Here is a 25,540-nt window from a genome sequence, read left to right as displayed (position 1 = left end):
ATGCCACTCAACTTTCAAGGGCCCCAGGACCTTCCAAAGCACTTTACAGCCAATTAAGTACCTTTTGAAATGTAGTCACTCTTGTAATGTAGGAAAGGCTGCAGCCAAATTGCACACAGCAAGCTCCCACAAACAGCAATATGATAATGACCAGATAATCTGTTTCAGTGATGTTGATTGAGAGATAGCTATTGGCCAGAATACCAGGGATAACACCTCTGCTCTTCTTCGAAATAGTGCAATGGGATATTTTACATTCGCCGTAGAGAGCAGATGGGGCCTCGGTTTAACGTCTCATTCGAAAAGACAGCACCTCTGACAGTGCAGCATGGCACTGGAGGGTCAGCCTAGATATTTGTGCTCAAGTCTCTGGAGTGGTTCTTGAAACCACAACCTTCTGACTCAGAGGCAAGAGTGCTACCCACTGAGCCACGGCTGACACAATGGAACCAATGGCTGATATTTGCCCCTGTAGTCCATGGATGCGGAGGCCAGTTTAGCAGCCCAATTTCTGTCCTAGCTGAGATCAGATAAACCAATGGTCAATTGAACCTGGGGTCTTCTGGTCTGTATGGCTTAGTAGTACAAATGGGGGTGCCTTTCCCACCAGGCTATTGGAGCAGCGACTATTTGGATTTTGATAGCTTTAGGACAAATATTGTAAACAGTACATACCACTCCTCATTAGTCATCACATCGATGAGTTCTTGTACCAAGTTCTCTGGAGGAAGTTCACAGCATTGTTTAACTACATCTGTGAAAAGCTTTTTTCCATGAACAAGTTTCTGCCATGGAGTCTCAAGAAGACTATTACATAGCCCATAAATACCTAGGGATGTAAAAATAAAAATTGTAACCACAAGATAGATTCCATGAATCTCATTCAGTGCAGAACTGTCACTTACCACTATAGTCCCATTGCTGGCTCAAATAGGATGCCAAATCTCCAGTCTTTCCATGATCACCACCCTTCTTAAGGTCCTGGAATCACTTATGAGTGGGTCAATGGTAGTGCCAATGTGATACAAGTGTGACTCAGAGTGGTGCAAACACAGCTGCATGAGCACCTAAAAGAATACGCCAACACTACAACATTGGCAAAGTGAGCCACCACTGGAGATCTTGAAAGATCACAACCCTGAAGTCACAATCTCTCGATATTATGGGCAGAGAGTCTTCAAAGGGTGTATTCTAAATACAGATTTACAAATGCTTAAACATGCAAACACTCAAATTCACTGGACCTTCAGCATTTTCAAAAAATTCCCATTTATACTGAAGGTGCTTACTGGGGCAAGATTTTATGGGTAACTGCAGACCTCTGGTACCTTGTCCAAACACCAATTCTTCCTGTGTTGAACCTAGACTGTGAGTGTCAACAGGCTTCTTGACCTTGAGGAACATCAGAGCCAAGTCCAATTTTTGTTCTCAAACATCCACATTAATGGGAAAGGGTTTGGGGAGCAATTGAAAATCTTTCAGGAGCATGAACCCTGGTTAATGATTGTTTTCTCTTTACAGCTCAAAGGTGATGAGGCTAATTGCAATGACACTATCTCATTATCCCAGTGATATCAGCAGACTCAACACAGACCATGGATTGAATCAGGAATAGAACCTGGGAGGGGGCCTTCTGGGTCCATATGGCTCAATACCACATGGGTGCTGCACTGAGCTGTTTGAAGAGTAATGTTTGTCTTTTAGTAAAAGCCTTCAAAGTACTTTTCAGTTCTTGATATCTCTAGTGGTGGACTAAGTAAAAAGCCTACTCGAGAACAGGACCACAGTCCTGAATGGATCAGCAATGACTGGTGAACATGTCAGTGTTTGTGGCTTTCACTTCTGTCTTGTGGAGACAGCATATTCAGCCATTTTGATATCTTGCAGTGGCCATTTCACATCGGGCTCAGTGGTGTGGGTCAGGATGGCAGTCACCTTCAATGTAGTGCTGACATTTTATTTAGAAGTGTGGACTATAATTGGACAAAGAATTCAAACGTTAAATCGACTTGCTTTTGCAAAGCTTTTGCAGATTCCAGTGATGAGAAATGTAATTTCTGTAGGATTCTCAAGAACCAAACCTACATTCTGTATCTGCCCATGACCACCTTCTTCATTTCCATAATGCACTTGGATCTTTCCATATGGAAATATAACCAATAATTAAATGGTTTTACTGAGAATATACATTCGATCTTGCAATGAGCTTGTACGATAATACACATCTCAGTGTGAAGGTCGTACACATTCAGCACTTTCGTAAAGATTTCTGTACATTACATATATGTTACATTTAATATAAAATAAACTGACATTCCCATCTTTACATGAACTCATTCCCCTTCTCTAAGAGTAGGAAGTCTTTTTAAAAAATATATAAAACTAAGAAGGTGTGAACACAGATCAGGCAAGGAGTTGCATCCCAGAGCTCTTACAACAACCCACCTGACGGGATCAGCCAGTGTCTATTCAAGAAACAAGACCCCACACACACACATACTGTGCATCTTGGAGCCGAGGAAGAATGCAAGTTGTAATTTAGGTCTGCATCAAGTTGTAGCAGTGGTCCACACAAACTCATGGGACAGACACACACACTTTATATAGACAGATAAATATAAAATCTCAATTCATCATTCAAAAAATTTAATTTTGTCAACAAATTAAAAACTCAAACCTGGCTCCAGTGTTTTGGGCTCCTGGCCACTTTTATTTCCATAGTAACACATCATATCACCTTTGGTGCTGCTGTAAGAAAATATGATTGGTCTAAGAACTTGCCTTGCTTTGCACAGGGTTTATGGTAACAGTACACATGGTGCATTTAAATACATTGGGTTAGAAATTCGTTGGCCTAACGGGCTGCTAAGTACCTACCGCCTGAGTGGTGTGCTACGACAGACTGCCGCGAACTTCACTGCTGGTTTAGCGGCGGCGCTGTCATTTAGCGCCGCTCACTCTAGCGCCACCAATGGGTGACATCACGTGCTGCAACGCCCTCTTAGTGCCACGCTCACCAACTTGACTGCTCTCGCCTGCCGTAGCACCTGCCGCCATTCCCAACAGGGAAAACAAGTGCGGCAAAGAGGATCCCGGGGTGATATCTGACCCGCTAAGTGTTCAGATTGCACTTTATTTACAGTTGATTACCTTCCTGACCTCTAGAAGACTGTTGCTAATGTTTCTTCCATTTCCTTGCAGTTTGTGCCTGTTCCATCTCACCTTCTCTTTAGGCGCTAGGATGCCAGTATCCTAGCACCTCAACTTCAATAGCACTCTCGCACTACCACCCTGTTAATGCCCTAAGAGGGTTGTGGAACACTTCAGTTAGTGCTCCACTGCCCTCTTGGGACGCTAAAAATGAATATCCCGGTTGGAGGCGGTAAACATCGCCCGGCACTAAAGTTAGCAACCGCCTCAAACTGGGCTATAATGGATTTTTAGCCCACTGCATCACCTCTGTGGGGGTTATGAATGGTAGCGTGATTATTAGAGCACCTTGGAATGGTAGCGTGATTATTAGAGCACCTTGGAACAGTTGATGACATTGCTTTCATGGTCATCATACACTTGATTAGAACAGCGCAATCACTGGGTCATAGAAACATAGAAAGTAGGTGCAGGAGCAGGCCATTTGGCCCTTCGAGCCTGCACCACCATTCAATATGATCATGGCTGATAATGCAACCTCAGTACCTCAACCTGCCTTCTCTCCATACCCCTTGATCCCTTTAGTCGTAAGGGCCACATTGAACTCCCTTTTGAATATGTCCAACGAACTGGATTCAACAACTTTCTGTGGCAGAGAATTCCACAGGTTCACAACTCTTTGGGTAAAAAGATTTCTCCTCATCTCGGTCCTTTTTGGCTTACCCCTTATCTTTAGAATGTGAACCCTGGTTCTTGACCTACCCAACATCAGGAACATTTTACCTGCATCTAACCTGTCCAATCCCTTCAGAATTTTATATGTTTCTATGAGATCCTCTCTCATTCTTCTAAACTCCAGTGAATATAAGCCTAGTCAATCCAGTCTTTCTTCATATGTCAGTCCTGCCATCCCAGGAATCAGTCTGGTGAACCTTCGCTGCACTCCCTCAATAGCAAGAATGTCCTTCCTCAGATTAGGAGACCAAAACTGCACACAATATTCCAGGTGAGCCCTCACCAAGGCCCTGTACAACTGTAGTAAGACCTCCCTGCTCCTGTACTCAAATCCCCTCGCTATGAAGGCCAGCATGCAATTTGCTTTCTTTACTGCCTGCTGTACTTGCATGCCTACCTTCAATGACTGATGTACCATGACAACCAGGTCTCTTTGCACCTCCCCTTTTCCCAATTGGTCACCATTCAGATAATAATCTGCCTTCCTGTTTTTGCCAACAAAGTGGATAACCTCACATTTATCCACATTATACTGCATCTGCTATGCATTTGCCCATTCTCCAAGTCCCCTGCAGCCTCTTAGCATCCTCCTCGCAGCTCGCACTGCAACCCAGCTTAGTGTCATCTGCAAACTTGGAGATATTACCTTCAATTCCTTCTTCTAAATCATTAATGTATATTATTGGGGCCCCAGGCCCCTGCTCTGATGTTCTACAGAGGACATTCTTTAAGAACACTCATATTCTTCTGAATCCAAATCCTTTTCTTCCTCTCAGTTCATTTTCACTGCAAATGGTCTTCTCCAGAATGGTAAGGTTTTTTTTTGCTGCAGGGGCTACTTAGGTGCATAACATGGAGCCTCACAGAACCACATGTTTGAATCAATGAGAAAATTGCCTGTGGTGTTGCTCCTGGTCAATTTGTGAATATAATTGGTGTCTATTTGCACTAACTGAACGGCAGCCGTTTCTCTGATTGGCTCTCCATTTTCACATGATCTATTGCTGATTGGTCCCCTTGGAGGATAAGCCACACCCAGAGGTTCCTCTGGAATGTGTAACTAGAACCGCCCAGGCTAAGTTCTGACTGACTTTCCAATTTGTAATTTGATCCATTTTGACTTCAGAAGCCACAGAGGATAGATCTCCCCAAAAGCCACCAAGTTGCAGTAGAAGTCCCTTACACCAGCACGTGTGCTGCCTTCCACAGTCAAAGTCCATTACCCCAGCGTAAACTCATCCTTCCTCCAGCCGAAATCCCTTACCCCAGCGCAAGTGCATGGTCTTAAACACCCCCACCCCCCCTGCCTCCACCATAGATGGGGCATTGTGTGCAGATTGTTAACAGGTTTATTGGGTATGAAATGAATAGTGACTTCTGGATTTCTTCTCCCAACAATGTCTCTTTTAACACGCACCAAGCTTGCACGCACCAGGGGGTTGGAAGAACGTGATCCATCTTCTGTGAGTTCTCTCTCTCCCCCCGCCCCCCCCCCCCACCAAGCTCTCTCTCTTCCCCCTGCCCCCACCCCCCCCCCGCAAGCTCTCTCTTTCCTCTCTTCCCCACTTCTCCCTCTCTTCCCCCCCCCCCACAGACTCTCTCTCACGCTCTCTCTCCAACCCACCCCCCCGAAGGCTCTCTCTCTCTCTCTCCACTCCACTCCACCCAGGCTCTCTCTCTCTCTCTCACGCGCTCTCCACCCCACCCAGGCTCTCTCTCTCTCTCTCTCTCTCTCCCCACCCCACCCCACCCAGGCTCTCTCTCTCTCTCTCTCCCCACCCCACCCCCCCGCAGGCTCACTCTCTCTCTCTCTCTCTCTCCCCACCCCACCCAGGCTCTCTCTCTCTCTCTCTCTCTCCCCACCCCACCCAGGCTCTCTCTCTCTCTCTCTCTCTCTCTCCCCACCCCACCCAGGCTCTCTCTCTCTCTCTCTCCCCACACCACCCAGGCTCTCTCTCTCTCTCTCTCCCCACCCCACTCAGGCTCTCTCTCTCTCTCTCTCTCTCTGTCTCACTCTCCCCACCCCACTCAGGCTCTCTCTCTCTCTCTCTCTCTCTCTCTCCCCCCACCCCACCCAGGCTCTCTCTCTCTCTCTCCCCACCCCACCCAGGCTCTCTCTCTCTCTCCCCACCCCACCCAGGCTCTCTCTCTCTCTCTCTCTCTCCCCACCCCACCCAGGCTCTCTCTCTCTCTCTCTCTCTCTCTCCCCACCCCACCCAGGCTCTCTCTCTCTCTCTCTCTCTCTCTCCCCACCCCACCCAGGCTCTCTCTCTCTCTCTCTCTCTCCCCACCCCACCCAGGCTTTCTCTTTCTCTCTCTCTCCCCTCCCCACCCCACCCAGGCTCTCTCTCTCTCTCTCTCTCTCTCTCACCCCTCTCCACCCCACCCAGGCTCTCTCTCTCTCTCTCCACCCCACCTAGGCTCTCTCTCGCACTCGCTCTCTCTCTCTCTCTCTCTCCACCCTGTGTTTCTTTCCTCACGGAGCACTTTACTGTGCTGCTTGATTCTTCACTCAGACTGCCACTGAATGAGAAATGAACTGCTCCTGGTCGCCCCGCTTCTCTCGCCCCACCAATCCGCTTCTCTCCCTCTCCCCCCGGCCAACCCGCTTCTCTTTCTCCCTGCCACCCACACTCTTCACTCAAACTGGTCTTGGCCACCCACTGCCTGATCGGAGGCTTGGGGCTGCTGATGAATCAGAGGCAGTTTGTCTATTTGACTATTTGTCCTAATTCTCGATGCGTCAGGAGACGTATGCGCAGAAGTGAGTTAGGTCAAATAGTCACTCCGTTTTATTAAAAGATATGGCTGGAGCCAAAGCTGTTAAAGAGACTTTAGACACTTGCTCCACAGAGCCACTTAGTGCCTAAAGCCTGCAACTACACTGTGACAGTTAACATAATAAAATTGTGACACAAATGTAACGTAATAATTTACAACAGAAGAGAGAAACCAAAAATCATAACAGGAAGTAAGGTTTGTGGACAGGAGGACATGCTATGCAAGAGTTTTAATAATATCTACTTGTTCCCATTATTTTGTACATATATCCCGAGCTGTAGGTACAAACAGATCTAGGTATTGTGGTTTAGGATCTGTCCACCAATTATTTCGAAACTGCCAGGCTCACAAAACCTAAACAGGACAAATTATAAAAATAAGTAATCTAAGTTTGGTTGCTTGGGGCAGAACATTAGGGGCTACATTTATCATATGGGCTGTATGTATTGTGACCTCTGTCTGGTCTTTTATAATCCCCGAATTGATGGAGAATTTTCAGAGTATCTGCATTTACAAGTATCGCCACGGATACTGCCTTTCCTCAAATGGGCACATGCACGCACATGCAGGGTCGAGAAATGATATCAAATCAGCATTTTCTTACTTTCAACGAAATAAAATGCTTTTGCTAACTTCTTTTAACTGTTTAATATGCTGGATTTTCATTGAACAAATCCGTTTATTTTTCTTCTCAACTCTTATTTATAGAATCGTACAGCACAGAAGGAGGTCATTCGACCCATCGTGCCCGTGCTGATTCTTTGAAAAAGGTCAGTCCCATTCCACTACGCTGTCCTTATAGCCCTGAATTTTTTTCCTTTTCAAATATATGCAATTCCCTTTTGGAAATTACTATTGAATCCACTTCCACTGCCCTTTCACAGCATCCCAGATCACAACAACTTGCTGCATAAAAATATTTCCCCATGGAAGATTTTAATCACAAGATTTTGAAGTTATGTTTTAATTCTTTTGTCATTTCATGCATGAATGGTACAATTCTAAAGGAACAGAAACCTAAACTGAAATAAAAAAAGCAAAAGTGAAATACTGAATCATGCAGTTTGTAGAGCATAACACTGCAATCGCAATATTTGAGGAAGGTTTGGGGGCGATTATTTGACAGACAAGCATTTTATTTAAAAAAAAGATTGCTGACAGTAAAGTGAATCTTCATGTCTAACTGCACAAAGCTTCTAATAAAAAAACTTCCAACTCAATGGCCGCTTGTTAATATGACATTGGTTCAATGGTTTTTAATCCTGAAATATAATGTACCTTAAATTCCAGATTGATGTCGCTCGCCTGCTGTTAGCTGATCTGCTTCACTGCACTGCTAACCTATGACATCAGCGGTACAGACTGTTGTGAGCAGCATAAACAGACCATTAATGCTGGTGATTCATACCTTACAGCACCACAGTTCACAAACTAGTCCACATTTAGAAACTCCCAAAGAGGTCCTAGCTGTGGTGCAAGAGGTTGTTTCCTCTACTTGTCCTGTTTCAGAAGGTTCCTGACCGTTTCTCAGCTGACACAGCTCCTCAAGACAATGGGCTGGATTCTGCCACCTCTCTTAGCTCCCCGGAGGGGCAGCAATGGCGGCAGAAAGCACTTGCACCCGGGTGACCAGCTTCGAGCACCCCTTTGGGACATTCAGTGCTCGTATTGACGGGGCGCGGAGCAGTACCACCCGGAAGTGGCGAATTGGTGTGCAACTCCCCTGGTTGTGACACCGGCTCGATTTTTGGTTGCCGTTTGACCCGTTGCGCTCCGTAGCGCCTTCTTGTGGGAACGCCTGTGAAAGCGGCCGTTCCAAGCTGTCGCGGTCACTGTGAGGTGAGGAATGCCGATCTCAGGTAAATGTGATTGTTTTCTTTGTTTTTTTTTTGTATTTTGCGATTTATGTTGTGGTGGCGTAAGCTATGGATTGGGAATGTTTTTGGTGTCTTTTTTCAGGTTTAGTTTACTCCCCACCCCTCCAGGCCTCTGTTATGGCGCTCTGAGGCCGGCTGTTTAGCTCAGGATTTTCGCTTGCTTAGCAGGCCTAGCACCCTGAGAGAGGCGTGCAATGTCTCCCTTAGCGCTCCGGACTCCGGGACCAGCTGATGAATTGTGCGGCGGCAGACGCAAACCATTTACCGGTGCAAAATGTACTACTCCGCCCGGGACATCGTCCCGACCGAATTCCGCCCCCAATGGGTTTTACTAATTGACTTAAATGGAAAATAAAAGGAGGTGGTGATGTAAAACGAGCGGCTGATCCGATCTCGTCTGTTTCCCGCCGGAGGGTTCGGTTAAAATTATCGCAAGGTGCGGTAAATGGCCTCCTTCTGTGCTGTAAACCCAGAGGATTCTATGCTTTGATCTCAGACACCCATTTGGGAGCAGCTGCTAAGCTGAGCAAAAATGCTTCCCCAATGGAGAAGGAGGAAAATAGTCGGCACAGCAAGGTTACCGTCACATTTATTTTTAAAAATGCCTTTTTATTTTATTTGCACATTTACAAAACCCCTCCACGTTAAAGAGAGATTGCTCACTTATCATGCATTTATCTTTAGTTTCTAGCATAAACTGTTAAAATAGCAAAAATAATACACTGCTTAAACAAAGCTTTTCACTCAAGTAGCTATAATAAATGGTGAAGTGTAAGGAGTCACAACAAGTTCGCACAAAATGAAATACCAGTATTAACCAGCATTCATATTCAGACTTGGCTGGATTGTAAGAGAGCTAGGAAGGGAGGAGAATTCACAGGAGAACCCTTCCCACATTGCATCTTGTGCTTTATTTCTTGCTCAAACATATCTGCTGGTGGGTAAATCAAGGAGTGGCTTTAAGAGTCCATCACCTGCCTTCCAAGAGGTAAAAGCATAGTTGATAATATTTTCCTTGAATTCCCACAGCATCATAGAAGGTTACAGCACAGAAAGAGGCCAATCGGCCCGTCGAGCCCATACAGCCGACCCAACCCCATAGCCCTGCAAATTATTTATTTTTTTATTTTTAGGTACTTATCCAATTATCTTTTGAAAGCCACCATTGAGAGTCTGCCTCCAACACCCTTTCAGGCAGTGCATTCCAGATCCTAACCACTTGCTGCGTAAAAAAGTTTTTCCTCATCGCCTTTGGTTCTTCTGCCAATCAGCTTAAATCTGTGACCTCTGGTTCTTGGCCCTTCAACCAATAGGAACGGTTTATTTCTATCCACTCTGTCTAGACCCCTCATGATTTTGAACACCGCCATCAAATCTCCCCTCAGCCTTCTCTGCTCCAACGAGAACAATCCCAGCTTCTCCAGTCTATCCACGTAACTGAAGTCCCTCATCCCTGGAACCATTCTCGTAAATCTTTTCTGCACCCTCTCTTCGCCCTTCACATCCTTCCTAAAGTGCAGTGCCCAGAATTGGACACAATACTCTAGTTGAGGCCAAACCAGTGTTTATAAAGATTCATCATAACTTCCTTGCTTTTGTACTCTGTGCCTCTATTTATGAAGCCCAGGATCCCATAAGCATTTTTAACTGCTTTCTCAACCTGCCCTGCCACCTTCAACATTTGTGCTTATATACCCAGAAGTGTCTCTATTCATGCACCCCCTTTAGAATTGTACCCTTTATTTATATTGTCTCTCCGCGTTCTACCTACCAAAATGTATCACTTTGCACTTTTCTTAGTTAAATTTATCTGCCATGTGTCCACCCATTTCACCAGCCTGTCGACATCCTCTTGAAGTCTATCACTATTCCAGGTTTTGTGTCATCTGCAAATTTTGAAATGTGCCTTGCACACCCAAGTCCAAGTCATTAATATATATCAAGAAAAGCAGTGGTCTGAGTACTGACCCCTGGGAACACCACGGTATAAATTAACCACATATAATTACAAACACAAATAGACATTCCTTAGTTACTGCTGAACTAAAAGGTAATGATTAAAATCAGATTTTTTTTTTTAAATGGTCTTAAATCGAAACGCAGGGAATTACAAATCTAAAATGGTGACGTGCTCAGGTGAGATTGTGACAGTACAGTAGTGCTCAGTATATACTCCGTTGAAAGTGGAACCTGCTTTGTCAACCTTCCGAGATCTCTGCACTCCTCCAATCCTGGCCTCTTGAGCATTCCCGATTTTAATCACGACCACCATTGATGGCCGTGCCTTCAGTTGCCTAGGCCCCAAGCTCTGCAATTCACTCCCTGAACCTCTCCACCTCTGTATCCTCTTTTAAGATGCTCCTTAAAACCTACCTCTTTGACAAAGCTTTTAGTCACCTGTCCTAATATCTCGTGGTTCGGTGTCAAATTTTGTTTGATTACGCTCCTGTGAAGCACCTTGGGATGTTTTATTAATTTTTTTAAAATTCATTCACGGGATGTGGGCATCGCCGGCAAGACCAGCATTTATTGCCCATCCCCAATTGACCTCGGGGAGGTGGCAAGCCGCCTTCTTGACCGGCGTGCTAGTCCATTTCCGAGTCAACCACATTGCTGTGGGTCTGGAGTCACATACAGGCCAGACTGGGTAAAGACGGCAGATTTCCTTCCCAAAAGGACATTAGTGAACCAGCTGGGTTTATACGACAATCCAGTAGTTTCATGGTCACCATTACGGATACTTGCTTTTTCATTTCAGATTCATTTAATTAACTAAATTTAAATTCCACAACTGCCATAGTGGGATTTGAATTCCGGGGCTCGACCCTCCACGTTTTTTGCATGCTTAACGCCCACTTAATGCCCATTTTATCACCCATTCTGGCACAAAATGGAAACTGACCAGGCATTTTTCGGAAACTTATCGCCAAGTGTTACTTTCCCCATGTGCTTAACGCCAGGAAAAAATATGACTGCCTGCCCACTTTTTTTTGAGATGGAATCATCAGAATGAGCAAAATCAACGCCCATAATATCGCCAGCGTTACTTTCCGCAAGGAATTAACGCTGAGATTCAATACCACCCGCCCATTTTTTCTTGTCGTAAAGAGCACATTTGGCGAAACTAATGCCCAGGAGATCGGCCACCGTCACTTTCACCACCTCGCACACATATTGTCCACAATATCGCTCGCCCAAAAAAAGTGAAACTATTCTGAATTAAAGCCAGCCGTGTGGCTGCCATTTTTAAAATCGCAGGTCGCTTCATTCAAAAGGCTGCTGTGCTTCAACCTTGGCGGAGTTTGGATGTACTCTGCAGGTTGTTGCAGTTGATGTGAACATCTCTACAAACATCTTGACCATACTGTGATCGATTGGAATTGAATAGGTGTCTTCGTCGGGACATTCCTCGTTTGTGACCAATCGGTAGAAAACAGAGAACTACTGCAATGGGGCCTGTCCTTTCTCACCCTCTCTTGGTGACCAATTACATGCAGCAGACTCGAGATCGCCAAAGGTACACTCCACTGCATTATGTGCCCAATGTAACGCATGACAGACTGATTAGGAGGAACAGACGTTACGCCTCCCGTAAGTACAAGGAGAAGCATTCTTACCTCGACTTGCCTGACACCACCTGCCTTCAGAGACTGCGCTTCCACAAAGAGGTTATCACTGAGGTATGCCAGCCGATAAAGGCTGATCTGCAGCCTGCCTGCACCATCAGTACTGCACTGTCCGTCGAGGTTAAAGTCACCGTGGCACTGTCGTTCTATGCCTCGGGTTCTTTTCAGGCGACTTTCTCAGCAAGCCACACATCGCTGCATTAGACAGGTCACTGAAGCCCAGTACGCATGCAGGAGGGACTTGATCGGCTTCCCGATGATCAGGGAGGCACAGAGTGAGAGGGCTCTAAGATTCTCCAGAATTGCAAACTTCCCCAAGGTGCAGGGAGCAACAGACTGTATGCACATCACGATTTGGACACCTTTTCAGGATGCAGAGGTTTTCAGGAACCGCAAGGGATTCCACTCCCTGAATGTCCAACTGGTTGTCGACTACCAGCAAATTTTACTGGCAGTGAATGCTAAATTTCCGGGAAGCATCCATGATGCTCACATCCTGCATGAGAGCGCTGTAACTGACATGTTTAACAATCAGCCACAAGGTCAATGCTGGATGCTTCATGGCAAAGGATATAGCCTCGCCACCTGGCTGATGACCCCATTGCGTGACCCCCACACCGAAGCTGAGAGGCGATACGAGAGCCACAGAGCAACTCGCAATATTGTGGAGAAAACTATTGGAGTGCTGAAGCAGCGCTTTAGATGCCTGGACCACTCAGGAGGCGAGCTCCAATACCACCCTGAGCAGGTAGCTCAATTCGTGGTGATGTACTCCATGCTGCACAACTTGACTATCAGGAAGGAACAAGAATTGCCTGATGAGTCTGACAGTCCAGCTCACCAGAGAGGAAGAGGAGGACAAGGAGGCGGACGCTGACATCAGCCCAGACAATCAGGCTGATGCTGAAGCCATGGCCTCCGCCCCCTGTAGATCGCATGAAATGGCCCGTGGTGGCATGATAGCTGCAAGAGCCTTACGTCAGGAGCTCATCAATGATCGCTTTGCCTGAAAGAATGTTGATGTTATTTACAAGGCTGACACACTGCTGGTGTGCAGGTCATACATCAATGGTGGGCATCACCTTGGTGACAGTTAAAGTTTGTTGATTGAAATTAAGTGTGATTATACACTTTGATGTTAAGGAATCACAAGCGTGTAACGGTGCAGCTATTTGTGCCAATGCACTACAAGGTTTTGTTAAATAAAAAACATTTAAACCGAACATTAGTCTGAAATAGTCAGTATTTCTGTACAAACCAACCTCCCCCCGGCTTCTCCTCCTCACCTCTACCCCTTTCCCTCCTGACTCCAAGCTGCTTGGCCGAGGAGCTCCTCAGGCGATGCTTCATTGCGGGGGGGGGGGGGGGGGGGAACAGGTGACGGTCGAAACGCTGCTTGGATGGATACGGGAGAGGACGGTCCCGAGGTGGGAACGTGCTCCGAGCCAGAAGCAAGATGTTGCTGCTGACTCTCGTGTGGTTGTCAATGGGGGATGGAGGTGTAGCACCTTGGGGTGCAGTGCCGCGCTCTGGGACCACTGGGAGCCCTCTGCCACCAATGTTCCTGGCTACCAGCTCCAGCGCCTTCTACATCCCTTCCATGCTATATCTTATTTGTTGGACAAAAACTCGGTGCCAACTATGTTCTCAGTGCTTAGTAGGCTTTTTGCTGCTGGTGAATCTCCCTCGTGCCTCCCACAACAGCCAGGCAAGCATACACCACAGCCACACACACCTTCAGTGCCTCTGGGTTCCCTCTCTGTCTCTGTCTCTTCTTCTGCGCATGTCATGATGACCCTTGACCTGCTGAATCGCGTTGCCATGCCGTTGCTAAGGACTGCAACAATTTACGGCAGAAGGTCAAAATTTTTTAACGCAAACACCCATTTCATATCGCTCGCGGTAACGGCCATTTTCATAAATGGAGACAAGGTGCTTTGAGAATGGGTGAGAAGCCGGCATTCTGAAAACCCTTTTTTACCACCCACGCCAGAAATATCGCCCAAACAAAAGTGGAGGTTCTAGCCCCATGTCTCCGGATCATTAGTCCAGGCCTCTGGATTACTAGTGCAATAACATAACCACCGTATATTAAAAGGCGCTATACAAATGCAAGTTGTTGTTGTAGGAACCGCTGAACTACCGCAATGATTTGGGCCTGGCACTACAATGTGTGCCTGTTTCTGTCAAGACATGTACAGATTTACATTGCAGAGCAGGGGATAATTAAACAAAATATATCAAAGCTAAATACGTGCTTCTCTGTAATGACTAAAGGGCAGCATGTTAAACTTTGGCATGTCGGAGCACTTTCACTGACAAGAGTCCAGGGAGCCTTTGATGCAAATAACCTCATGGATGATCAACGTTCCTGTCAGTTCTCTTTGAACTGAACTCCAAGCTACAGAGAACGAACGTCCTAACCCGTGCAGTTGGCAGTCAGTGCCAGGAGCTCCCATCTCTAAATTTACTTCAGCTGCTTGGATACAACCTGTTAAGTGGAAGTTATTTGTTGGACTATAATCAATGGGGGCCTTAGCTGAATTAGTCCTTTGTCTGTCTGTGCAGGAACCTCTCTCTGCAACCTGATCAGTATTCAAGTTTATGTTATCTTTCTTGGCAGTGGCTGTCTTTGTTGAAAAAAAAAATCACTGAGGGGGTTCAGAACTATTCCTAAATAAATAAGAAAAACCCTGCTTAAAATTGTAAAAAGTCCGTAACAGCCATTTAACAGCATTCAAACATACAATTACGTTGATCCAAAATATGAAGCTAAACATATGAGCCCTTAGGAATGCTTAAAAAAAAATTGAAGGTTACATATGGTAGCAACTTTAATGATACTTCTTGTGATTTTATCTCCTTCTATTTAATATGTTCTTACTTTAGTTTCACTCCTTCGCTGAAGTGGTTTCCTTCCCCATTCTTGGAGGCCTCACATCATTCAGCCAGCCATTAAGGTAGGTGAGGCTATTCTCGGTGATTATCTGTCCTTGTTGTGCGCAGCCTCCACTCAGCACCTCAGCTAACTGCACATTTGACATTGAAGACTGTGCGTGTGCGCATGCGTGAAAATCGTGCACAGTCACCTCCTTCCATGGCATCTGGAAAATTCAGCCTTCAAAAATCACGAGCTGAATATTGCCAATTTTGCAACATCCTATGGAGCAGGGACTGCTGTGAAGGTTTAATGCCTGCAGTTCTCCACATGATGAATTCCACATCTCAACTCGTCTGTCAGAGAGTGGGGGTGGCGGGGGAGCGACAAAGAGGGGAGAATCAAGAGCTCGGTCAAGTTGGAACATCCTCACATATTTCATTGTGACTGTTAGCAACCCAGCACTGACAAATTAAATGGGGAATGGTTGATGGGGCAGAGACACCTTTAAAGAAATAGAAAGAAAGACTTGGATTTATACAGCACCTTTCACGACCAGCGGACGTCTCAAAGCACTTTAGGAGTATAGTCACTGTTGTAATGTGGGAACGGGCAAGAAATTAAACTTCAAATCATTAGTTCTTCAGTGTCAGCTGTGGCTCAGATGGCAGCACTCTCGCCTCTGAGTCAGAAGGTTGTGGGTTTAAGCCCCACTCCAGAGACTTGAGCACAAAAATCTAGGCTGACACTGCAGTGCAGTGCTGAGGGAGTGCTGCACTGTCGGAGGGGCATAGATTTAAAATAATTGGTAGGAGGTTTAAATTGGATTTGAGGAGAAATATTTTCACCCAGAAGGCGGTCGGGGTCTGGAACTCACTGCCTGAAAGGGTGGTAGAGGCAGAAACCTTCACAGCATTTAAAGAGTACTTGGATATTGACTTGAAGTGCCATAACCTACAAGACTACAGACCAAGAGCTGGAAATTGGGATTAGATTGGATAGCTTTGTCGGCCGGCACGGACACAATGGGCCGAATGCCCTCCTTCTGTGCTGTAAATTTAGTTGAGGCGTTAAACCGAGGCCCCCACCCCGTCTGCTCTCTCAGGTGGACGTAAAATATCCCATGGCACTATTCGAAGAAGAGCAGGGGAGTTCTCCCTAGTGTCCTGGGGCCAATATTTATCCCTTACTCAACACCACTAAAACAGATTATCTGATCATTATCACACTGCTGTTTGTGGGAGCTTGCTGTGCGCAAAGTGGCTGACACATTTCCTGCATTACAACAGTGACTACATTTCAAAATACTTCATTGGCTGGAAAGCACTTTGGGATGTCCCGAGGTCGTGAAAGATGCAATGTAAATGCAAGTCTTTCTTTTCTGTCTGTATATATAGGTTTAGAAGAATGAGGGGATCTCATAGAAACATATAAAATTCTGACGAGACTGGACAAGTTAGATGCAGGAAGAATGTTCCCGATGTTGGGGAAGTCCAGAACCAGGGGTCACAGTCTAAGGATAAGGGGTAAGCCATTTAGGACTGAGATGAGGAGAAATTTCTTCACTCAGAGTTGTAACCTGTGGAATTCTCTTCCGCAGAGAGTTATTGATGCCAGTTCGCTATATATATTCAAGAGGGAGTTAGATATGGCCCTTACTGCTAAAGGGATTGTCATGTATTCAACCAGCATTGTAACCCATGTATAAACTGACCTAAGTTCTACACCGTGAGAACACTGACCACTAGGTGGGAGACACTCCTAACCTGGACCTTCAGGTATAAAAGGGGAAGCTCTACCCACCTTCATCACTTGAGTGCTAAGGAATAAAGGACAGGTCACAGACTGACCTTCTCTCAAGCATGGGCCTTGTGTGCATTTATACTGTGTAGTAAGGACGTATCAATGGCGACAAGAAACTGGGATTTAAACCTCGCGAGCATGGCCGCTAGCAGAACAGACGAGAGGTACTGTGTTAAGGAATGGTTGGGACAGAGATTCAACATTGTTAAAGCAGCACACAGTTCTCCAGGCAAACAGGGGCAGTCAGGGACAATCGACTGGCAAGGGACCTTTTGTTTCAAACCGCAACTCATGCTGGAGGCGTGGAGGCATACATTCAGCCGGAGTTTGCAGAGATGAGCAAAACACCTGCAGAAATTGCAGAAATGAACACTGGGGGAAATCGCTGGAAGCTGAAGTTCAACGAGTTCATGTGGAGCACGTATACAGTTCATACACCAGGATGCCACCGATAATGATGAAAGTGTTCCTCAATGGCATCCCAGTATCAATGGAGTTAGACACGGGTGCCAGCCAGTCCCTGATGGGTATCAAACAGTTCGAAAAGTTGTGGGCATCCAAGGCCAGGAGGCCAAAATTATTGCCGATTGACGCACAGCTACGGACTTACACAAAGCAGATCATTCCGGTGCTAGGCAGCGCCACGGTAGTCGTGACCCACAAAGATTCGGAGAACAGGTTGCCACTCTGGATTGTCTCAGGGGACGGTCCTGCACTACTGGGGAGGAGTTGGCTTGCTGTCATGAACTGGAAATGGGGCGATGTCAATGCAATTTCCTCTGTGGAGCGAGTATCATGCTCACAGGTCCTGGACAAATTTGACTCATTATTTCAACCCGGCATTGGCACTTTCATGGGGCCAAGGTAATGATTCACATAAACCCGGACGCCAGACCAGTACACCACAAGGCTAGAGCGGTGCCGTACGTGATGCGGGAAAAGATAGAAGGCGAATTGGACCGTCTGTTGAGGGAAGGCATCATCTCGCCAGTCGAATTCAGTGACTGGGCGAGCCCGATTGTGCCGGTGCTCAAGGCGGATGGGTCGGTCAGGATATGTGGTGATTACAAGGCCACCATCAATCGGGTGTCACTCCAAGACCAGTACCCGCTACCGAGAGCGGAGGACCTCTTTCCGACGCTATCCGGTGGCAAACTTTTTTCAAAATTGGACCTGACCTCAGCTTACATGTCCCAGAAGCTGGCGAGTGAATCGAAGAGGCTGACCACCATCACGACACACAAGGGGTTGTTTGAGTACAACAGATGTCCGTTCGGGATTCGCTCGGCCGCCGCGATCTTCCAACGAAATATGGAAAGCCTCCTCAAGTCGATTCCAGGGATGGTGGTTTTTCAGGACGACATCCTCATTACGGGTTACGATACTGAAGAACACCTCCACAACCTGGAGGAGGTGCTACGCAGACTGGACCGGGTAGGTCTGCGACTGAAAAAGGCAAAGTGCGTCTTCCTAGCTCCAGAGGTAGAATTCCTGGGGATGAGGGTAGCAGCAGACGGGATCAGCCCTACTGCGTCCAAGACGGAAGCGATCCAGAGAGCACCCAGACCCTGTAACACGATGGAGCTGCGTTCGTTCCTGGGGCTCCTGAACTATTTTGGTAACTTTCTTCCCAAATTGAGCATGCTGGTAGAGCCGCTACACGTGCTCCTACGCAAAGGTCGCGAATGTGTCTGGGGGGACAGCAAGGAAAGGGCTTTTAATAGAGCACGCAATTTGTTATGTTCCAACAATCTGTTAACGCTATATGACCCATGTAAGAAACTTGTGTTAACGTGCGATGCGTCGTCCTATGGTGTCGGGTGTGTGTTGCAGCATGTCAATGCCAAGGGTAAGTTACAGCCGGTAGCTTATGCCTCCAGGAGTCTGTCCCAGGCAGAAAGGGGCTATGGGATGGTAGAAAAGGAGGCGCTCGCATGTGTATATGCGGTAAAGAAAATGCACCAGTACCTGTTTGGCAGGAAATTTGAGCTGGAGACAGATCACAAACGCCTAACGTCCCTTTTGGCCGACAACAAGACCATAAATGCAAACGCATCGGCCCGCATACAGAGGTGGGCACTCACGTTAGCTGCCTATGACTATACAATTCGGCACAGACTGGGCACCGAAAACTGCGCCGATGCACTCAGCAGGCTTCCACTAGCCACCACTGAGGGGGCTACCGAGCATGCTGCTGAGATGGTCATGGCTGTTGAAGCTTTCGGAAGCGAAGGCTCACCCGTGACAGCCCGTCAGATTAAAGTCTGGACAAATAGAGACCCGCTACTGTCTTTGGTTAAGAAATGTGTCCTGAATGGGGACTGGGCAGCCACGTACAGGGCATGCCCTGAGAAATTTAAACCATTTCACAGACGCAAGGATGAACTCTCGATTCAGGCCGATTGCCTACTGTGGGGAAACCGCGTAGTCATGCCCAAGATGGGCAGAGAGGTGTTCATCAGAGAACTCCACAATGGGCACCCGGGCATTGTCACGATGAAGGCAATTGCCAGGTCACACGTTTGGTGGCCAGGGATAGACACAGATCTGGAACTTTGTGTTCGCAGGTGCAGCACGTGTGCCCAGCTGGGCAATGCGCCCAGGGAAGCCCCCCTTAGCCCCTGGCCATGGCCCGCCAAGCCATGGTCACACATCCATGTGGACTACGCAGGTCCTTTCATGGGAAAAATGTTTTTAGTTGCAGTAGACGCCTACTCCAAATGGATCGAGTGTGACATTTTAAATTCAAGCACATCCTCTGCCACAGTAGAAAGTCTACGGGCAATGTTCGCCGTCCATGGTCTACCGGACATCTTGGTCAGCGACAATGGCCCGTGCTTCACAAGCACTGAATTCCAGGACTTCATGGCAGGCAATGGAATTAACCATGTCAGAACGGCACCGTTCAAGCAGGCCTCAAACGGCCAGGCAGAATGAGCAGTGCAGATAATCAAACAGGGGATGCTCAGAATCCAAGGGGGGTTCCCTATAATGCCGCTTATCACGCCTCCTGTTGGCCTACAGATCCCGACCACACTCGCTCAAAGGGGTTCCACCCGCAGAGCTGCTATTGAAAAGGATGCTCAAAACCCGGTTATCCCTTATATACCCCACCATGAAAGAAATTGTCGAGAGCAGGCGCCAGTCACAATATGACTACCATGACAGGAATGCGAGGGCGCGATGTATTGATGTAAATTACCCTGTTTTTGTCCTCAACTACGCTGCAGGGCCCAAATGGCTCGCAGGCACTGTGATTGCCAAAGAGGGAAATAGGATTCTGGTAGTTAAACTTACCAATGGACAAATCTGCCGCAAACATGAGAATCAAACAAAAAGAAGGTTCAGCAACCCCATAGAAGAAGCAGAGGAAGAATACGATATAGAGTTCACTCCCCCACAGGTGACCGAACACAGGAACCAAAGGGAGGAGAGCCCAGTCACTGTGGGCAGTCCGGACAGGTCTGAGGCACCGCAAACAGCAGACACTCAAGCCAGCGCCCAACAACCGGAGCCCCAACTCAGGCGCTCTACAAGAGAGCGTTAACCACCAGAGAGACTCAACCTGTGATCCCAATAAGACTTTGGGGGGGGAGGTGATGTCATGTATTCAACCAGCATTGTAACCCATGTATAAACTGACCTAAGTTGTACACCGTGAGAACACTGACCACTAGGTGGGAGAAACTCCGAACCTGGACCTTCAGGTATAAGGGGAAGCTCCACCCACCTTCATCACTTGAGTGCTAAGGAATAAAGGACAGGTCACAGACTGACCTTCTCTCAAGCATGGGCCTCGTGTGCATTTATACTGTATAGTAAGGACGTATCAGGGATCAAGGGGTATGGAGAGAAAGCAGGAAAGCGGTGCTGAGGTGAATGATCAGCCATGATCATATTGAATGGTGTTGCAGGCTCGAAGAGCTGAATGGCCTACTCCTGCACCTATTTTCTATGTTTATAAAAGGTGGTTGGGGGGGGGGGGGGCGGGAGGAGGCTCATTTTGGTTCAAAGTACCACCGCCTTTTTTAGAAGAAAATAACTGTCCCAGCTGAAATTCATTTGACATTCCTGTTAAAATGTCAATTTCATCACCATCATGGAGACACTCAAGGAGGGTTTCCGTTCCTGCTGGAACCCACTCCAGTGATGTCAAATCTAGGAAATACTCTGTCGTTCCAGGGCGGCTTCACTGCAAACAGAAGGATCCACAACTTCAAACCGGCCAAGATCCACTCTGGAGATGCTGGAAAACCACATGACAGGTTGGGAAAATCTGCATTATGCACCCCATAATTAACGGCACCGGGATAGTCTAGCAGAAGGAGAGAGAGAGAGACGCTACTTGATGGTCTCTGTGGCAGAGATAAAATTGCTGTTTTTTTTACATAACAACTGTCAATAGAAATTCCGTTAAGACGGTTATTTTCTTATATTGAAAGGGGAAGTACTTTTAATCAAAAGCACTCCCCAGACTTCCGTTCCCCTTTAATATAACTGAGCTTTAAAATACATGTCTAGTCCTTTGGTATTTATGCCGTGAAGGGTTGCCAGTCTGGGCCGTTTCCGCAAAACATGAAATCAGAGTTTACGTATTCAGCGAGAATTATGTGGGATCATCCTTAATTGCCATCAATTTCACATGAGTACACTTTGGGGAAGGCTGTGGTAGCGAGTAAAATAGCACTCTCTTTGTATTCTTGTGGAAAAACATGATAATTATAGAGAGCCCTTAATTGAAGCGCTATTCAACCAAATTTTGATATGGTGGTTCTATGTTCATTTTCAACTGCAATAAAGTTACCTCAGGTCAAATTCCATCAGTTTCCTTGTTTTGGCAGGGGATCTCCAGGGGAGGGGTGCATTGACAGAGCTTTCGCAGTGTAGATATATGCACATTGGGAACTGGAGTCACTTAGTTCAAATAAACAAACTATTGGGTTTCTCCGCTTTAATAATAGACAATGCTGAAAATTAATGCATACAAAATACATAATAGCTGCTTTGAAACTCCAGCATGTTGACAACAAGAGAAGAAAATTCCTAAGGAAACTTACTGGGGCAAGTTCTCTAAGGCTCTTACACAAGTGGAAAACATCTTTTTAAACATTCAGAAAATTCGTTAAAAACTCAGCCTTGCTGCATCTTAGTGTTTACATATTCCTCCGAATAATGCTTACACTCTTTTGCAACATTGAGGACTTATCATTCTGTCCAAATTCATCATTCCTCAAAGCAAATACAGCTTTGTTACTTATTCAGTACCTGTACCTGCATTTAAAAAAAAAAGATAACATCTCGTTTCCTTTCCCTCAGAATTGCTCTCCGAAGCTTCAAAAGCCTTTGCAATAAGTAAGATAATTGGGAATGGGATCAAGGCTGTTAACATGCTCCAAGGATATCATGAATCATCAGAATACTTACTTGGATGTGGGTTCCTACTTGCATTTCCACTCAGCAGTACTGCTTTTCACAGATCACAAGATAATTACAGCCAAGCAAAGCTGTTCAGCCCATTTGATTCATCCATGCAGGAAACGTTTAAAATTCTGACGGGGTTAGATGCAGGAAGAATGTTCCCAATGTTGGGGAAGTCCAAAACCAGGGGACACAGTCTAAGGATAAGGGGAAAGCCATTTAGGACCGCGATGAGGAGGAATTTCTTCACCCAGAGAGTGGTGAACCTGTGGAATTCTCTACCACAGAAAGTTGTTGAGGCCAATTCACTAAATATATTCAAAAAGGAGTTAGATGAAGTCCTTACTACTAGGGGAATCAAGGGGTATGGTGAGAAAGCAGGAATGGGGTACTGAAGTTGCATGTTCAGCCATGAACTCATTGAATGGCGGTGCAGGCTAGAAGGGCCGAATGGCCTACTCCTGCACCTATTTTCTATGTTTCTATGATCCAAACACTTCTCTCTCCATTGCAAGCATTCAATTGTTTCTTAAATGATTCCAATGCCTTTGCCTCCAAAACTCTATTAGGAAGTTAATTTCACATGTGGATCAAGAACAACTTGCATTTATATAGCGCCTTTAATGTAGTAAAACGTTCCAACGCCCTTCACAGGAGCATTAGCAAACAAAATTTGACACCAAGCCACCTAAGGAGATATTAGGACAGACTTGGTCAAAGAGGTAGGTTTTGAGGACCATCTTAAAGGAGGAGAGAGGAAGAGTGATTTAGGGAGTTCTTACCCTAAATCCCCACAGCTTGGAGTTTAATTACTAGCCATTGGTGTGAAACTTTGGTAAAAGCCTTTTGAAGGTCGAGATATACCATGTCACAGGGATTACAGCAGTCCACTTGGATTGGCACCTCCTCCAAAAAGTCACGGAGGTTGGTCAGGCAGGATTTTTCCCCTTCTGAATCCATGTTGATTCCTATTTGCGAGATTCTAATTGCACAGACGCTCAAGTTTATTCCTGATTAGTTGATTCAGCACCAATGTCTTGCATTTATATAGTGTCCTTAATGTCGTAAAAATTCCTAAGGCACTTCATAGGAGCAACATCGGTCAAAAATTGAGACCCAGCCACCTAAGGAGATATTAGGACAGACTTGGTCAAAGAGGTAGGTTTTGAGGACCGTCTTAGAGAAGAGAGGCAGAGTGATTTAGAAACATAGAAAATAGGTGCAGGAGCAGGCCATACGGCCCCTCGAGCCTGCACCACCATTCAATATGATCACGGGGGATCATGCAACTTCAGTACCCCACTCCAGCCTTTTCTCCATATCCCCTTAGCTGTAAGGGCCACATCTAACTCCCTCTTAAATATATCCAACGAACTGGACTCAACAACTTTCTATGATAGAGAATTCCACAGGTTCACCACCCTCTGGGTGAAAAAGTTTCTCCTCATCTCGGTCCCTTATCCTGAGACAGTGACCCCTGGTTCTGGACTTCCCCTACATCGGGAACATTCTTTCTGCATCTAACCTGTCCTGTCCAGTCATAATTTTATGTTTCTATGAGATTCCCTCTCATTCTTCTGAACTCCAGTGAGTATAATCCTAGTTGATCCAGTCTTTCTTCATATATCAGTCCTGCCATCCTGGGAATTAGTCTGGTGAACCTTCGCTGCACTCCCTCAATTAAAAAGCACGTTCTTCCTCAGATTAGGAGACCAAAACTGCACACAATACTCAAGGTGTGGTCTCACCAAAACCCTGTACAACTGCAGTAAGACCTTCCTGCTCCTATACTCAAATCCTCTCGCGATAAAGGTGAGCATGCCATTTGCTTTCTTTATTGTCTGCTGAACCTACATGCCTACTTTCAGTGACTGATGTACCATGACACCCAGGTCTCGTTGCATCTCCCCTTTAATAATCTGCCTTCCGGTTTTTGCCACCAAAGTGGATAACCTCACATTTATCCACATTATACTGCACCTGTCATGCATTTGCCCATTCATCCAACCTGTCCAAGTCACCCTGCAGCATCTTAGCATCCTCCTCACAGCTCACACTGTCACCAAGCTTAGTGTTATCTGCAAACTTGGAGATATTACACTCAATTCCTTCATCTAAATCATTGATGTATATTGTAAAGAGCTGGGGTCCCAGCACTGAGCCCTGCGGCACTCCACTAGTCACTGCCTGCCATTCTGAAAAGGACCCGTTTATCCCAACTTTCTGCTTCCTGTCTGCCAACCAGTTCTCTATCCACGTCAATACATTACCCCCAATACCATGTGCCTTAACTTTGCACACTAATATCGTGTGTGGGGCATTGTCAAAAGCCTTTTGAAAGTCCAAATACGCCACCATCCACTGGTTCTCCCTTATCCACTCTACTAGTTACATCCTCAAAAAACTCGAGAAGATTTGTCAAGCATGATTTCCCTTTCATAAATTCATGCTGATTTAGACCGATCCTGTCACTGCTTTCCAAATGCATCTTTAATAATTGATTCCAGCATTTTTCCCACCACCGATGTCAGGCTAACCGGTCTATAATTACGTGTTTTCTCTCTCCCTCCTTTTGTAAAAAAAAGTGGGGTTACATTAGCTACCTTCCAATCCATAGTTACTGATCCAGAGTCCATGGAATTTTGGAAAATGACCACCAATGCATCTACTATTTCGAGGGCCACTTCCTTAAGTATTCTGGGGTGCAGACTATCAAGCCCTGAGGATTTATCGGCCTTCAGTCCCATCAGTTTCCCTAACACAATTTCCTGACTAATAAGGATTTCCCTCGGTTCTTCCTTCTCGCAAAACCCTCGATCCCTAGATATTTTCGGGAGGTTATTCGTGTATTCCTTAGTGAAGACAGAACCAAAGTATTTGTTCAATTGCTCTGCCTTTTCCTTGTTCCCCATTATGAATTCACCTGATTCTGACTGCAAGGGACCTACATTAGTCTTCACTAATCTTTTTCTCTTCACATATCTATAGAAGCTTTTACAGTCAGTTTTTATGTTCCCTGCAAGTTTACTCTATTTCCCCCCTCCTAATTAAACCCTTAGTCCTCCTCTGCTGAATTCTAAATTTCTTCCAGTCCTCAGGCTTGCTGCTTTTTCTGGCCAATTTATATGCCTCTTCCTTGGATTTAACATTATCTCTAGTTTCCCTTGTTAACCACGGTTGAGCCACCTTTCCTGTTTTATTTTTATGCCAGACAGGGATGTACAATAGTTGTAATTCAGCCAGGTGATCTTTAAATATTTGCCATTGCCTAT

General features: G+C 46.1%; 1 protein-coding gene across 7 annotated transcripts in view; it reads right to left on the bottom strand.

Moving 5' to 3' along the window:
* tango2 (transport and golgi organization 2 homolog (Drosophila)) overlaps window positions 1–25,540 on the bottom strand; it is a 208,682-nt gene that overhangs the window by 5,445 nt on the left and 177,697 nt on the right. For 6 of the 7 annotated variants that reach the window (XM_070888077.1, XM_070888079.1, XM_070888081.1 and 3 more), the window contains 2 exons: window positions 2,678–2,748; window positions 676–829 (listed from right to left, as the gene is read on the bottom strand). In XM_070888077.1, the coding sequence (XP_070744178.1) occupies window positions 676–829; window positions 2,678–2,748 (225 nt within the window). The remainder of the gene's footprint in view (window positions 1–675; window positions 830–2,677; window positions 2,749–25,540) is intronic. The other variant, XM_070888076.1, reaches the window with a different exon arrangement.

This window comes from Pristiophorus japonicus, chromosome 8 (genome assembly GCF_044704955.1).
Source record: "Pristiophorus japonicus isolate sPriJap1 chromosome 8, sPriJap1.hap1, whole genome shotgun sequence".
In the NCBI taxonomy this organism is placed as follows: domain Eukaryota; kingdom Metazoa; phylum Chordata; class Chondrichthyes; family Pristiophoridae; genus Pristiophorus; species Pristiophorus japonicus.
Note: the sequence above shows the minus strand (reverse complement) of the source record. Positions and strands in the feature narration are given on the sequence as shown.